Source organism: Vigna angularis, chromosome 10, assembly GCF_016808095.1.
Source record: "Vigna angularis cultivar LongXiaoDou No.4 chromosome 10, ASM1680809v1, whole genome shotgun sequence".
Lineage (NCBI taxonomy): Eukaryota > Viridiplantae > Streptophyta > Magnoliopsida > Fabales > Fabaceae > Vigna > Vigna angularis.
The window spans coordinates 6,178,400-6,194,221 of record NC_068979.1 but is presented as its reverse complement, the minus strand read 5'-3'; the positions used below and the strand labels follow the sequence as shown (position 1 = coordinate 6,194,221).

Sequence of the window (15,822 nt, the reverse complement as noted above, 5' to 3'; positions counted from 1 at the left end):
CCATTTAAATAAACAATATAGATATAATTCGATTTTTTTTCTATGTCAATAAATAATTTTCTCACTTGCTTATCTGCAGTTAGAAAAAAAAAAAGTAAAAAGAAAAGAATACAAAAATCAATCTATCAGCTACCAAATTATGCAGCAGTTAAAGTCATCATCACCTAGGATTTTAGTTACAGAATTCTTAAGTTTCATATCGTCCCGTATTTTTTCCTAATGACTTAATTAAGATTGTTTATTAATTAAGAAACATTATAATATACTTCTATAACATTAAATTACGAAAATTACAAACATTCAAAAATATTCTAAAAATAATAATATTTAGTAAAGCAAGAGGTTTTGTAAAGAATACTCTTTAAAGTATGTACATTCGTCTTTTGAATTACATTATATTTCTATATTTATATATTTTTAATTAAGAAGTTGAAATGTTGTATAATGCATATAATAATTAAAGATCATAAATAATATATATATTACTAAAATAACTTTAATAATTTCACGTTTTTAAATTTACTAAATATAAATAGTTAAAAATTATCGTAAATAGTTAACTCATATTTTTTAAACGTAATTGTCAAAATTATTTTGGGTTGGATGGTAGAACATGTTCAATGGGCAGGTTTGCAATTGAGCATCTTTTCTGCTTTTACATCTTCTGGTCAATCTCAATAATAATAAGTTTTTTTTGAAAATAAAATCATAATTAAAAATATACCTTATAAAAGAATCGAGATTCATATCTTTTTTCCAATTAATCATCATCATAATTCGAAATTCGAAAATCATAGACATTTACCATTTGTAACACTATTTCAATCGTCCTCATAATAAATACTTATAATCACTAAGTCAAATTCAATTGCTTTGAAATTCAATGAAGATGACATGAATTTAATTATCAATCGATGTCTCATCTGAAAATGTTCTTTGTAGTTAATGGTTTTATGAGGATCCTTGACTAACTGTAGCAATAGATGTTCAACTATCTGTCACATTCCACTATTCAACCATTCTTCTTTTTCTTTCTTCCAGGATTAATTTTCAATCCACAGCCATCAGACAATTTCTTCGACTTTATGAAAAAAAGACCATTTTTACAAGTTAGTAATGGTGCCCAATTTAAATCAAGTAGTTTTTCAGAATTTTTAAAATATAATTTTTAAAATAGCATTTGATTTTTTCAATTTTAATAAACTAAAAAGGTTTTTCTCAAATTTGAAGGACCTTTCAAAGTCAAAATTGAAAACTAGCTTTCTTTCAAAACATAAAAATCGTCAAAATTGATATTTTGTCTTAAAAATAAAGTCTTCTCCTTACACATTCTAGAATCAAAATTTGACTACATATTAAAAAGTTAGTTATTTTGTGATAATCTAATGTTGATTTTCCACTATCTTGTGATGTTTATCTAAAACTTGGTAAAATTATTAAATTAATTGTTTTAGGCAGAGACGGTTAGAATTTTTCATACCATGAATAGAGATGGCTTTATCTTAGCCAACATTTTGATGATGTAAATGCTGGAATCCAGATCGATTTGATTACGTATTAAATGCATCATTGATAAGCTGAATAGTGCATTAACATTTGTGCTTTAATATTACATTAATTTTGTGAATGCATTGAAGATCATTCTGTGAACAATTATTGGAGAATAATACGCTTGTGACCCTTAAGTGCATCCCTCTGTTATTGGATATTATTCCCAAAATTCTTCATTTTTATTCAACTAATTTATGTTATACATCACTTTAATAATTAAATTAAAAATAAATTAAAGTTTATTTTAAATAATTTTTTCATTCTCTAAAATATAGTGTGTATACAGAAGAGGTGCATGTGTTACATGGTTTTTTCGGTATTATTTGGAAGTTTCTTTCTGCACCTCCGTCTAAAAAAAGTTATTTTTTAGATTGTAGAATATATAATTCGGAAATTAGTTTTCTCCTTTAAAAAAACCATAGGCTACATGCTTTAGGAATCAAAAATAATTTTTGGATTATGCAGGTCAAATAATTTTCAAATTATATAATTCAGAAACTAAATGATTTTCAGATCGTGCTATTTAAAAGATAATTATTTTTTATGTTTAAATTTTATAATTCATAAGTTACTATTGTATAATCTTAAAATCATTTTTATCTTTCAAATTATATAATCTAAAAAGACAAAGTGAAAAATATTTTATATGAAAGTGCAAGAAGAAAACATGTAGAAGTGGAGGAAGAAACTAGCGTATTATTGGAATCAATAATTTAATTTATACGTTATATGGCCAGGCTAAGTAAACAGAATGTAAAGCAGCTGATAAGAAATGTGAAATCAATTTACACCAAAAGAATAACAAATTTCGCTTGTAATATGATTAACGTGGCAATTTTTAATATATTTACAATATAATGATTCTAACAAATAATTAAATTTTAACATTTATTAAAAAAAATAATGTAAGAAAAGTAGTGTCTTAGTTTAGTTTGGATTCATCTTGATCTTGTTTTGGTTGTCTTTCTTTTGGAGTGAAACTATAAGGTTGTTAAGAATATTTAGTTAATATCATTATTTAAATGAATTTTAAAAAAATAAAATTAGTTTTTATATAAAGATAAAATATATTTAATTATTATTTAAATTTAAAATATTAAGATTGATGTATTATAAATATTTGATATTTTATTTTATCATATTATATTATATTATATATATATATAATAAAATAAATAACAAGCTATTTCATGCACTTTTTTTATAGAAAGGCAAGATGTCATAAAAGGAAAAATGTTACTCGCTTTCTTTCTACTTATTAAACAAAGGATGGGAATAAAATTATATCTTTCAAGACTTTTTTTGTATTTGGTTTGTGATTTTAAAATTAAAAATAAAAAACACTTTTAATTTTTTGATTAAAAATTTCCTCACACATGAATATTGTATTATTATGTATAATAAATACACTTATTATAATATTATCAAAAGCTTTATATAAAGTACATAGGACCTTATCATTGTTGAAAAATATAATATTCTGTCACGATATAACACTCATATTTTCTTTATTTTTTTGTAGGTTACCTTTTTCAACAATTTTATGCTGTCTACTTTCCCTTCTTTCATTATTATTACTCATATAATACCATTATGATTTTGGGTATTTTTCAGATGTCTATACCTTACGAAATACATCAACAATGAAAAGACAAATTCCGAGACTTTAGTTTCTGAAAAGTAATTATAATAATGCTCTAAACTTCAGTGCTAATCCAAAAATATTTTCAGAATTTAATTTTTAAAATGTAAAATTATATTTCAAAACAGATTTGAAAATTCGTGTTAATATCCACAATAAAGTTCCAAGAATAATTTCTCAAAAGAAAAATATATTTGACAAATTTGCATGCAACAGTGGAATAATCAAATTTTCTTTTCATTGCTTCAGCTCCTCTAAATTCCTAAGCAGTGTTTAGTTTTACATATAGAACATGAGGTGCCACATTTGACACGAAATTAAGGAACTTGAACATAAGAGGAGCAATTTTATTCCTTAGTGTTAAACTATATGATCTTGAAATCTTTGAACTATATGGTTTATATGACGAAGCCGCAGTAATGATGAATATATATAGGTGAGAAAATTATATCTTGTTTAAAATTTTCAGTATGGAAAACTTCCTGTCATATGGATATGATCAAGGGTGCTTTTGAGCCCATACTTGAGCATTGCTTTGTTACCCGATCTGAATCCATCTCCATAAGCTGAGGAGGTATCTGATTCAATCTGGTGTTTAAAAAACTCACCAAGTTTCTTCTCAAAGTCCGAACGTTTACCCTTCTTTGATGATGCAGAAGAGGAGGAAGGTGATGATGAAGATGAAGACGAGGATGATGATGCACCGCCATTCCCAGATCCCGAATACAGCTCTGAATCTAACCACATATGAGCCAACACTTGGCAGATTCCCTCTTCAACTTCTGGACTGAGGTTAGGATAGCCTGTCAAAAAACCAGAAACTTTGTCCAACTTGGCATCATGAGAAAAGAAAATATAAACTTTCTGCTCCATGTTAAAGGCTCAATACCTTTAAGCCTAAGCCATGCATGCATCATCTCGTGAGCTAGGATTGATCCTGTTAACAACCTATAAAAATAAAATTCATGAATTATATCTGGGGAATGTCATATACAAATGCTGTGTAGATTCTGAAGGCAGATTGCATACGAAGGATACCTAGGAAGGCCATACAAAACTAGAATGGCTGTCACTTCACAGCGACGGATCAGCTTAAAGGGTTCAGTTATCATGTCTGTGACTCGGTAGCCGGCTCCGATCCTCGGCCTCCTTGAAATCTAGTATTATATGAAATATATTGAAGTAATGAAATCAGTATTTGATAAACAGATCTTCTTCAATGGAAGAATTAGATGTGTGAAGACTCAATTTGCAAGCGAGAAATCCTACAGTGGTGACAGTTTGCTCTTCTGACAAGCAGAGTCCTCTGGTTTCAGGTAAGTGGTGATGACCCTACATTCAATAGAGAGAAACACATGAAGAACGGATAGTAATAACATTCCATGAATGAATTGAAAGTTAAACACATGAAGACTTGCATTCTTTTCTCCCTCCATGGCCTCATTCAGAGCTTGTCTCTCAACCAAGAGCATTGGAATTTGCTGCTCCAATTTCATATTTAGACCTTCATAAAATTCTTGTATTTCAAGGTAGAGAGGTTGGCATTCATGAGTATCCATAATTGATGAGTCTAGACACTCTAAACATAGCTTTCGACCATCATCAAGCAAAAGATATTTTGCATCCCTTGGCTGCACTGATTGAAAAGACAAAAAAGACAGAACGGTGGCGAGGGAGGAAAGGAACGGATCCATCAGTTATCTCCTAATTGTAAATTGTAGGGTGAAATGTTTTCGGAGCTAATATTACTGACCTCCATTCTTTCACAGCTACAGCAACGAGGTGTGCCATCAAGCTCATGAGATGGGCAGTATTTTTGCAGCCAGAAAGGATGAGCTCTATACTCAATGAGGCCAGATGAATTAGTTGGGATCTGAAAAGAAAGAATCAATCATTTTAGTTCACTCAGCAATATACATATTACTTAGAAAAAATAACTTAAAAGCCAAGACTTAGGGTCTGTTTGATTCTCTTCTCACTCCTATTGTTTTAAAAACTGATCTCTAAACAATTCCATACTACCCAACAATCAAATTGCTCATCCAAAACCTATGGAGTTCCGAACATTGATTCCAAAACACGTGTTTAAAGAAACAGAAAGGGAGATATTCTTCATCCTCTTCTGTTTTCTTCAACTGCTCAAGAGACAGACTATCAGAAAACAGAGATGCGCATACGGGACAAACAAATTTTTAAAAAACAGAAAACTGTTATAAAAAAGTATTAAACAAAACAAGGACTTTGCCTTTTTCTTTTTAAAAGGAAAAGTAGCACCAAAGTTTTACCCCTGGGGATTGCAGACTTTCACTTACACCTTTTCTATCATCACACAAGGAAAAATGTTTGATGTAGATTACAAAATTAAGGTTTGGTTTTAAATTTCCCTGATGATCTCAATCAATTATACAGGATGATGAGATCGATCTTGTAGCTCAAGTATGACAGTAAATTACTATGATTATCAGTAACATTTGTTAGCTTAAGTAGCTGATCCAAGAATTCCTTTAAAGTTCAAAGCTCCCGTTAGATTAACTTTCCCACTAGAAATCATGAATGAAGAAATTAATACAGTAAAATAACATTTGAAACATTGAATAGATATTTCTAAAGTTCATCATAATTGATAGAAAATTTGAAATAGAACAAGCACACACAATTGACAAATAGACAACTGTTAGTGCAAAACAACTGTCAAGATACTTACAAAGCTCTTGCAAACATCACATCTGGGGTGATGCTTCTCCCTATAGCATGATTTATGGTAAGGGCGATTGCTAGACATGGAAAACTGTAAAGGAACAAATTAAGCATAATCAAATGGAGATTGACCAAAAATGAAATTTAAAGACCTTCGTTTATGAAGCTAAGAGTAGTTTTCAACTTTTTTCTTGAAAACAAAAGGAGGTTTCAACTAATTGTTTTGCTAAGCAAGCTGCAAACCCAAAAGGACACTCTAGCCTCTAACCTCATAATCAGTGATTGGCAGACGACATGCGTGGCAGCAGAAGCATTCTGGATGCCAAACACCTCCCATGCAACTTAAAAATCTTCCATGGCCAATCTCAGTCTTGCACCCAGCACAGGTTCTGAAAGCAGATTTACCAAAAACCTATTAGATCTCTATTTTTAACCGTTAAGAAAAATTCATGAAACCTTGAAAATATAATCTTTACTATGTAGATCCATAATATTGAAATAGAGGAGAGAATTTCAATTTTATTGGGTGTCGAATAAACTCCAAGATATTCCACTGGAAGTGCTAATGAATCACCATAAACAAGATTAAGCTAATAACATTATAGAATATGTTCATTTTAATCACTACCATTTTCTAACATTTTCATCTAATTAGAAGGTACTTAATAACACTCAGGAAAACTAACAGACACCAAGGTATCATTCATAAAATACCAATCCAGTGCTTATCCCAGTTCAATGATTCAGATGAGAATCTTTTAAAATAAGATTGATAACTCTGAATGAAGTCCAGATCAGTTAATTGTATAACCAAACACTCAAACCAGCAAAACTTAAAATTGAAGTTTCAAAACATATTCTGCTTGGAATGTTAGAAAAATCAGCAATTTCCATAAACGTACAAGGAAGGATTCGTTATACAGATAAAAGATGAAATTATACACACAATTACCTGTATCCAGGGGGAAAGAGGTGAGGATAAGATAGAAATGAAGAATCATTGTCTGATCGAGGAGGAGAATCAATGGTCAAACTTTCTTGAATTGCCCGAGCAAGTTGCTCGTCTTCCTCAAGTTGAGCTTTAGCAAGATGTTCAACTTCATCTTGTTGAATTTTAGCCAGACGTTCATCCTCATCTTGTTGAAGTTTAGCAAGACGCTCATGTTCTTGTTGAATTTTAGCCAAACGTTCATCTTCTTCTTGTTGAAGTTTAGCAAGACGCTCATGTTCTTGTTGAATTTTAGCAAGACGTTCATCCTCTTCTTGCTGAATTTTAGTAAGATATTCATCTTCTTGCTGAATTTTAGCAAGATATTCATCTTCCTCATCGTCAATTTTACAGAGTTTATCATCTTCAGACTGAGAGTCATCCTCTGGGATATTATGGAACAAAAGCCATTAGACATTTTGGTTATGCTTTGGTGTGTAAATAATAATTGATTAACGCATTCATTATCTGAACACATAAACCATACGGAACAACAGAATTTCTTCAGTTCACTCTTTTTTACACATTTTTTTATAACCTATTCAATGGACCCTTAACTATAAGAAATATAATTAAAGAACTTTTCAGTAGCAACTTAAGAGAAACACCAGAATCAAAATATCGACACAATATTATATACATATTATATTTATATTTTAAAAAAAAAAGAACCTAATTCTAATAACTTATTAATATGATTCTTATAATTCTCCTTTGATTAGGATGTAAATGAAAGAATCAACAGATAGCATCATAGCCTTTGATCAACAGAGTAGAATTTACTTAAACAATATTCAAGACTCTGAAATAGGCATAAACATGCAGGAAATAATACAACAGGTATTTAAGAACTTGTAATAAACCAGTGAGCATTTTGGTCAGATTCAGATAAGTTTAGGTACCTCATGCAGTATGTAGAATCATCATAGTATTAAATTTGAGCCAAAGTAGTCCAACTAACCCGAAAATTAACTAAAACTACCTACATGCAAGAGCATAAATCTTACCAACAACTTTTTTACCTTTAAGATGATCCTCCTCTGACAGAGAGAGTGCAATTGCACGGTCAATGTCTTCTTTCTCTATATCTGTTAAATCATCCTGCATTCGGTTTGCAATTATGACAAATTCATATTATCAGCTTAAGGCTATGAGGAACTAGAACAGAGTTAGGCCTTGTTAAAGTGAAAAAAACAAAAAATACTAGCTCAATGACATGAAAAGTTATAACTTATGACAGTGATTTTAACTCTTAATGAAAGGAAAGCTTTGATTACCATTGAACTACGATGGGTATCCCAAATTCTGTCTTCTCCATATTTGCCTTGGTATTGTCCACGTGAAATATGATCAGAACCTTTAAGCAACTTTCTAAACCAACCCATTTCATGCAAAATTATTCACCTTCAGGTTGGCAAACCTTTCGTCAAAAAATATGTCAATCGAGTAGGCACAAAAATATATTCCACAATTTATATATAGAAGGAAGGTCTACAGACTATTAAGCTTCTTTTGAAAAAGTAAATGTTATGCCTTGATTCCAAACTTCAAAATTCAGTAGCATGATGTTGAAGCTTTTAACCAGCATTAGCTATAATATATAACGCAAAAAGTATGTTATGACACTAAGGTAAATAGCAATGACAGAAACAGCCAGACAACTAGAGATTGGGAAGACATACATATGTAGGAAATGTATCAAATTCGAGACCAGAGTTTGAGAAGAGAAAATCTCAATCTTGGATAGTTAAGATTAGATATAACCGAAACAACATTGATTTTTTCTTTCGTGTGTGTGGCTGCAGGAGTGAATCTTGACCATATAACTGAAATGGATAATTAAAATTTAGTTTGATCACTATAGTTACAAAAAATTTCCTTTCTAGTTCCTATAAGCATCTCCTTGTAATCCATATATATACCCTTTTTAATTCCAGGTGGTCTTATAGGGAGTAAAATAGATTAAAAGGATACAGATAGAGACTAAAAGGGATTGAAAATGTTAAGAGTAGAGACTAAAGAAGATGCTTTTATGTATAATTAAACCTTAAAATTAAAATTAAAACAATCTCCATCACCTATATGTCATTGTGTGACAATTTATTCGCCCCCTCGCACCTCTCGCTCCCATTAGATATGCCAATATTGTGTGTTTTGCAGGGAAAGTAAAAGTTAACGAGAACGACAGAAAGACTATCACACAACTGATATATATATATATATATATATATATATATATATATATATATATATATATATATATATATATATATATATATATATATATATATGGATTTATCAGAAGAAAAAAACTTGCAATACGTGTAAGTTCAAAAGAAAAAACTCTTAATGAAGAAAAGATAACAGCAAAAAAGATGAAAAGCAAATTTCAATATCTAATCTTTCGTGTAAAATCCCAACGATAAGATATGAATACAGCCTCATTTCCGCACACCAGCATCGTCAAATCTCAAACTAAGCAAACATGAAGATCTTCGAATTTCCAGTTACACGTACCTGTTTGCCGAAATCTCTTCACTTCCGCAATACCCAATAGAACATTTGATGAATAATTCAAACCCAAGTCAAATTACTTCAGAAAAATAAAAAAACTGCACCACACCCACGATTAAAGACAGCGAAAGCAAGAAAGAAAAAGGAAAAATAGTGAGTTAGCAGAATGAAGTGAGAAGTGAACTGAGCAGGAAGAGATTAAGAATCTTTGGTAATAACGGATTCTGATGAATCATAATTTAATAAGTAACGAAAAACAATCACAAAGGGATTAGAGTAAAGTAGTGTATATACCCTGGAACCAAAAGAAAGAAAGAAAAAAAAAGGGGTACTTAGATTCTACGCAAAAAAGGATAAGAAAAAAGGTAAATAGGAACAGAGGAATCTTTTTAAGGTAAATAGGAACAGAAAAAAGACGAGTTTGGTTTGAAGATGGAGAAAATCGGAGAAGAGAGGAGAGGCAGCTGAATTTCAATGTCTACTAAAGCATGTGGGTCCTCTTCCTTTGTCAGTTACCCAGTAAGTAAAGTTGCACCTTTTCTTGTTCAGTGAAAGAAGGAAAAGAATGAAGTGTAATATCGTAATTGAAAATGGATACAAAATAGAACCGTGTGATGAACTTTTTTTTTTTTTGTTTCTTATACATAATAATGTAAGAGAAATGAAAAATAAAAAAACAATTTATCATGAATCATATAAACAATGATACAATTATTGATTTCATGTTTCCGCGTATCAATTTTGTTACGTGCTTCTGCTTTAATTTCACTTTTTCTTAAATTTTTTCATTCTCACAGTTACATTTCTTCCGTTTATTTCGTATAAAATTAATTATTTTGTATTTTTGTGACGATTATTTCTCACAGTTATCACATATTCAATACAAATTAAATATAACTTGGAGTGAAATCTGGTAAAATCAAAGTGTGTGTGGATTTTTCGAAAAATAAAACACCCGTGATAACGATTTTAATTTTTTTTAAAATATTTTCATAAATGGATATTTAAAAATCATTGTGATTCTCGACGTAGATGTGGAAATAAGATTATGTTCATTATGTATGTTGGCTTTAGGTAAATTCTTATACATGTGTGAAGTGAATTGAATTAACATGGAATTATGTGTATATTTTTTATTTGTGAAATTGGATTAATATTAATATTATAATTTTAATTAGATATTAAATATAATAAGTTTTGGTCTAATTTGAGCAAAATAGATATGTTGATATTTGTATAATTTGTCTAGCAAATTATATTTTGCTCGACTAATTTCAACTAGAAAAAATATGATTTTTAAAATTAACACAATAGTCGACAATTGTTTAATAAATCTTAAAATTCACACAACAAATGATAATTCGTTTAATAAATCTTAAATTTTCATTGGTTGAGTTGAGTTTCATCTTGCAAACAGCAACCTAAAAGCAATTTGTTATTATTATTTTTTTTTTGTTAAAATTTGTCCAATGAATTTTTCTGAATAAAAGGACATGTTAAAGGTAAATGAACGAAGAGCAATATGAATAGTGAGTTGTGATGGTGAAGGAAAATAATAAAATTATGAAGTGCTAAGTCGTTATGAAAGTTAAATGATAAATGGTTTAGTGAAATTTTTATATTATATTTGATGATTTTTATATGGTATGCTTTATTGAGAATAAGACATATAAGATAAGGAATGTCATATAGGTAGTTTGGTGTTAAAATTACACATTCTTCCTCTCATATTAAAATATATGCTTATTTCGTTTAGTTAGAAAACAATAATAAAAGTTACTTAAAATATTTCTAAATGTGCTTTTAATTGGAATATTAAAATATACAATTTTATTTTTCTATAATAATTAAATTTCATTTAATAATAAAATTTTGATATATAGATTCATTTAAAAGTATGAATGATTTTTTTTTTAATATTTGTATTTGATGAACTTTTTCAATTTATAAAAGGACAAAAATGTCTTTAACAAACCGTTAAAAGTTTATCCACTGTCTCCAATGCATACCAAATTCTAGAAAAAAAATACCTACTAACTACTTGTAGGTAAATAATTATAATAATATTTTATTTAAATAATATTAAGTGATTAATTTATATATTTATTAAAATTGTTTTAGAAATACACGAAAATAATAAATATATATGAAGAAGAGTGTTGCTTCCCTATACTCCAAAAGAATTTTAATTATAAAACTATCAACTTTACTTTAATCTTTTTACTTTTTTACTTTTTTATGAAAATCCTAAGTCTCTACCTCTCATTTTCATTCTCACAATTGCCCACCCCAATCTCACTTTCTCTCTTTCTTCCCACGTTTGTTTTTCCCAACCCATTCTTCATATCTGTTTTCACTTCTTTAGTTTTTTCTTATTCATTTTGGTCCCTTGGCTGTGTGTTTGTGGTGCGGTGGTCGTAATGCTTTGGTGGTGCTTCATTCGTGGTGCGTCTACTGTGTAGTTTAGTCTACAAGAGGTTGGTTCAAATTAAATTTGATAGTATTATTGCATTTGAATGCATTCGAATATATTCTGTATGCTGCATGTTTGATCTTGTTTGGTTTCTAATGGCTGCATTTTCTGTGTCTTCAAAGGAAGAAGATATCCACATTCGTTCAAGGCCAAACAGATATATCACATCGGTTGAGGCCTGAGTGTTTTTTTTTAGTTTTTATTTTATTAATTTATTGTATTTTAAATTAATATATATATAGTATTTAAATTTAGTGCTTTTTTTTAATTTGTTATGTAATTAGGGTTAAATATGTTTTTCGTCCCTTAAGTATCACACGATTTTGGTTTTAATCCCTACTCAAAACTTTGATGGTTTTTAGTCTTCGTAGTTTTGAAACTCTTAGTATTAGTCCTTAAAAATGGATGGCGTTAAGTTTTAGTAAATGTGGCAAACGGCGAGGCCAGGTTTGATGTCAGCTGTCGTGCCACGTTGATTGTTTCATTTTCCAAGTTGAACCTAACTTTGTCCTCTACGGCGAGCCAGAAGCTTCCCGTTTCTGCCCCTCACCCTCCACGCCCACCAGCAGCACCGTGGCCAGGAAGGGGTCTGCACCTTTTGATTCAATCGCCTCTGTAGTTTACTAAAATTCTGCACCTTTTGAACCCCCCCACCCCTCCTCCAAAAATAAAAAATCGCACCTTCCTAAAATCGTGGTTTATAAATAACTCAGCAAATTAGCAGATAAAAGTTGTTTTTCAAATGATACAGTATGTATGAAGTTTAGATTCTGGTGCAATTAAAACAGAAAGTTCCAAACCCATTAACTCTATTAGAAAGAGGGGTGAAAAAAGGAAACCCATGAATGAAATTCAGAAGAAGAAGAGAAAAGCTTGTTGAGAAAGTCAATGCTAAGGACATACATACCTTGTGGCCATTGAGGAAGGGGTGAAGGCAGAGAGAAGGGAAGTGGATCAGGGTCAGTTAATTCAGGGACAGAGTCCCAGCATAGTAAACTCTTGCACCCAAACATCACTGAGAGGGACAACACTATTTGTATGACAAACTGAAAATAACAGTTAATGCTGTGAATCTTTCCCCTGTACATTATTCATTACATCCCATAATAATAAACATGGACAAAAAAAACCATTGTATAAATTGTTACATGTATCACTTCATATGTTTGCCATTAAAGAATACAATAGAAGCAGGAAGGCGTGGAGGGCGAGGGGCAGAAACAGGAAGCTTCTGGGTCACCGTAGAGGACGAAGTTAGGTTCAACTTGGAAAATGAAACAATCAACGTGGCACGACAGCTGACATCAAACCTGGCCTCGCCGTTTGCCACATCTACTAAAACTTAACGCCATCCATTTTTAAGGACTAATACTAAGAGTTTCAAAACTACGAGGACTAAAAATCATCAAAGTTTTGAGTAGGGACTAAAACCAAAATCGTGTAATACTTAAGGGACGAAAAACATACATGTAATTATAACTAAAATGATTTTCTTTTTAATTTGTTCAGAGGAATTTCATTCCAGCGAAGAAGTGGACTGTTGTGAAGGTGCCTTGATATAGTTGTGGGGACCATTAACGAAGTGGTTCGTTGTTGGGTAAAAAAAAATTACTAAAAGACAAAAATATAATGAGAAGATGCATGGAGCAGTGTGTGGTGTAGGGATGACAACGGGTCAGGTCGGGCACGGATAGTGCCTACCCGCAACCCGACCCGACAATAAAAAAATCCACCCGCTACCCGCACGGATACCTGCTTAAAAAATATTCGCGGGTATTTTAATACCCGCGAATATCCGCGGGTACCCGCAAATATTTAAAAAAATATATTTTAATAAATTATTAAAATAATTTAAATAGAATTACAAAAAATATATAAAATATAATATAAATTAAATTAAATATAAATTTAAATTCAATTTTAATTAAATTTAATCTTGTAAAATATAAATTAATGTTAATTTTAATTAAATTTAACTTAATAAAATATAAATTAAATTTTTATTTTTATTTTTTGTGGGTAGCGGGTATCCGCGGGTACGGATAGTATAATACCCACACCCGACCCGTTTATAAGCGGGTATTAAAATATCCGCTACCCGCGAGTTGTGGGTAGTAAATATCCGCGGGTATCAACTATCTGTCGTGGATTTTATCCGTGGATATCCGCGGGTGCAGATTTTTTTGCCATCCCTAGTGTGGTGATGGAAGGTGTAACTCTCATTAAAGAAATAAGGATTGGTCTAGCAAGTAGGCCAGGTACAAGAGCCCAAAAATCTAACGCTGAACCCAAACCAAATTAAAAAAGGAAAACACATCTAATCTAAAAGTGAATTTCTTAGGTTTAATAGCCTCTTTGGTCCCCCACTTTCGTTGCCTAATGTCAAATCAGTTGCCATTTTTAAAAGTGGTTGAAATATATTCACAGTTAATAAAATGTGTATCAAATTTGTCCATTTCGTTAAGTATCATCAAACGGAGTTAATGCATTAATGATGTGGCACCAAATATTGACAACGTGTCAGTATATTGATTTGTGAGTGATGACGTGTAAGTGTGCATCTTGCGTTTCAGAACTTCGGATTTGTAGGTCCTCCTCGAGAGAGGAAAAGTGGTCGAAGAGCTCCTTCCAGAGGAGGGTGTGAGGAAGAAATGCTAACAGCGGGACAATAGCTGAAATAAACATATGAAAAGAAGATCATGATGGGTGCATTTTCTGATTCATTACAATTAAGAAGAAAAAGAAGCCTAAACGACGATGTTTGGAATCCCCCCTGTAGGCAGAGACCGCGCTAGTGAGAGCCCAAAGGGAAGGGAAACAGACCAGTGACCGGTTAATACCCATAAGATCTGAACATACCGACAACTCGGTCACTATCACCCCCTCCCCCCGAAACGATGTCGTTCCCTCACCACCGTCGAACCCAATCGGAGATGCATTTCCGGATCACCGACGACTTCGACCTCGAGGTCGATCTTTCTCCCCGCATTTCCAAGATCTCACCCTGCCCAACCAATCTGGACCCAAACCCGAATCTCCGCCGCACGAGACCGCATACTCGGGTCACTAGAGGAGTAATTCCGCGGACACCTCTTCCTCCTTGCTGCTCGAAGGCATTGAGGCCAAGAAGGCCTTGTCCCCCGATAAGCTCGTCGAACTCTGAACCGTTGATCCCAAACGTGCCAAGAGGTTCCTTTTCTCTCTTTCACATTGTGATATCATTGCGATTTCAATTCCTGGTTTCAATTGTCACTTTCTCGCGTTGTGACTGAAGGGGATGGGGCATGTGATGCAGGATTCTCGCTAACCGTCAATCCGCGACGCGCTCCAAAGAGAGGAAAGCTTGTTATGTGTCAGAGCTTGAAAGGAAATTTCAATCCCTTCAAAGAGAGACTGCTTCTTCCATTGTAAATGCAGGGTCTTTATCTGACTTAATAATGAGGCTCAATCGTTTTTTGAGAGTCTCAATCATAAGTTTGAGCCTGATGTTTTGGTTTACACTAGTTTGGTTTATGGGTGGTGTCGTGCTGGTAACATATCCAAGGCTGAAGAGGTGTTTAATGAGAAGGCTGGGAGGACTGAGAAGGTATTGCAGGTTTACAATCAGATGAAGAGGCTAGGTTGTCCTGCAGATACCATTAGCTACAATTTCATCATTGAGAGTCATTGCAGGGATGAGAATCTTGATGAGGCTGTGAAGATTCTCAATTTGATGGTGAAGAAAGGGGTTGCTCCTAATGCGTCCACTTTCAATTGTGTTTTTGGATGCATAGCTAAGTTGCATGATGTGAATGGTGCGCACTGGATGTATGCTAGAATGAAGGAGCTGAAGTGCCAGCCCAATACGTCGATATTTTGTGAAATGAAGCACTGGAACAATGCTTACAAGTTAATGAAGGAAATGGTTGAAGAAAAATGCCTAAGACCCAATCTATTAGTTTATGAAACGGTTATGGA

At 32.0% G+C, this 15,822-nt stretch overlaps 2 protein-coding genes across 4 annotated transcripts; one reads left to right on the top strand and one right to left on the bottom strand.

The window, feature by feature from the left end:
- Positions 1-3,401: 3,401 nt before the first annotated feature.
- LOC108335961 (protein DA1-related 1) lies at positions 3,402-9,968 on the bottom strand. Of its 3 annotated transcripts, none has more exons than XM_017572199.2 (12): positions 9,396-9,968; positions 8,156-8,298; positions 7,886-7,979; positions 6,843-7,263; positions 6,159-6,279; positions 5,898-5,981; positions 4,947-5,066; positions 4,612-4,824; positions 4,463-4,525; positions 4,232-4,350; positions 4,083-4,141; positions 3,402-3,996 (listed from the first exon to the last, which is right to left on the bottom strand). In XM_017572199.2, exons 2-12 carry the CDS (start codon positions 8,261-8,263, stop codon positions 3,659-3,661), a joined length of 1,740 nt encoding a protein of 579 aa, XP_017427688.1. In that variant the 5' UTR covers positions 8,264-8,298; positions 9,396-9,968; the 3' UTR covers positions 3,402-3,658. The 3 variants fall into 3 exon arrangements, with proteins under 3 accessions (XP_017427688.1, XP_017427689.1, XP_017427691.1); XM_017572200.2 differs by having other exon boundaries at positions 8,156-8,282; XM_017572202.2 differs by having other exon boundaries at positions 7,901-7,979; positions 9,396-9,967.
- Positions 9,969-14,538: 4,570 nt separating this feature from the next.
- LOC128194315 (uncharacterized) lies at positions 14,539-15,348 on the top strand. Its single transcript, XM_052869609.1, has 2 exons — positions 14,539-15,054; positions 15,161-15,348. Exons 1-2 carry the CDS (start codon positions 14,763-14,765, stop codon positions 15,274-15,276), a joined length of 408 nt encoding a protein of 135 aa, XP_052725569.1. The 5' UTR covers positions 14,539-14,762; the 3' UTR covers positions 15,277-15,348.
- The last annotated feature ends 474 nt before the right edge of the window (positions 15,349-15,822 follow it).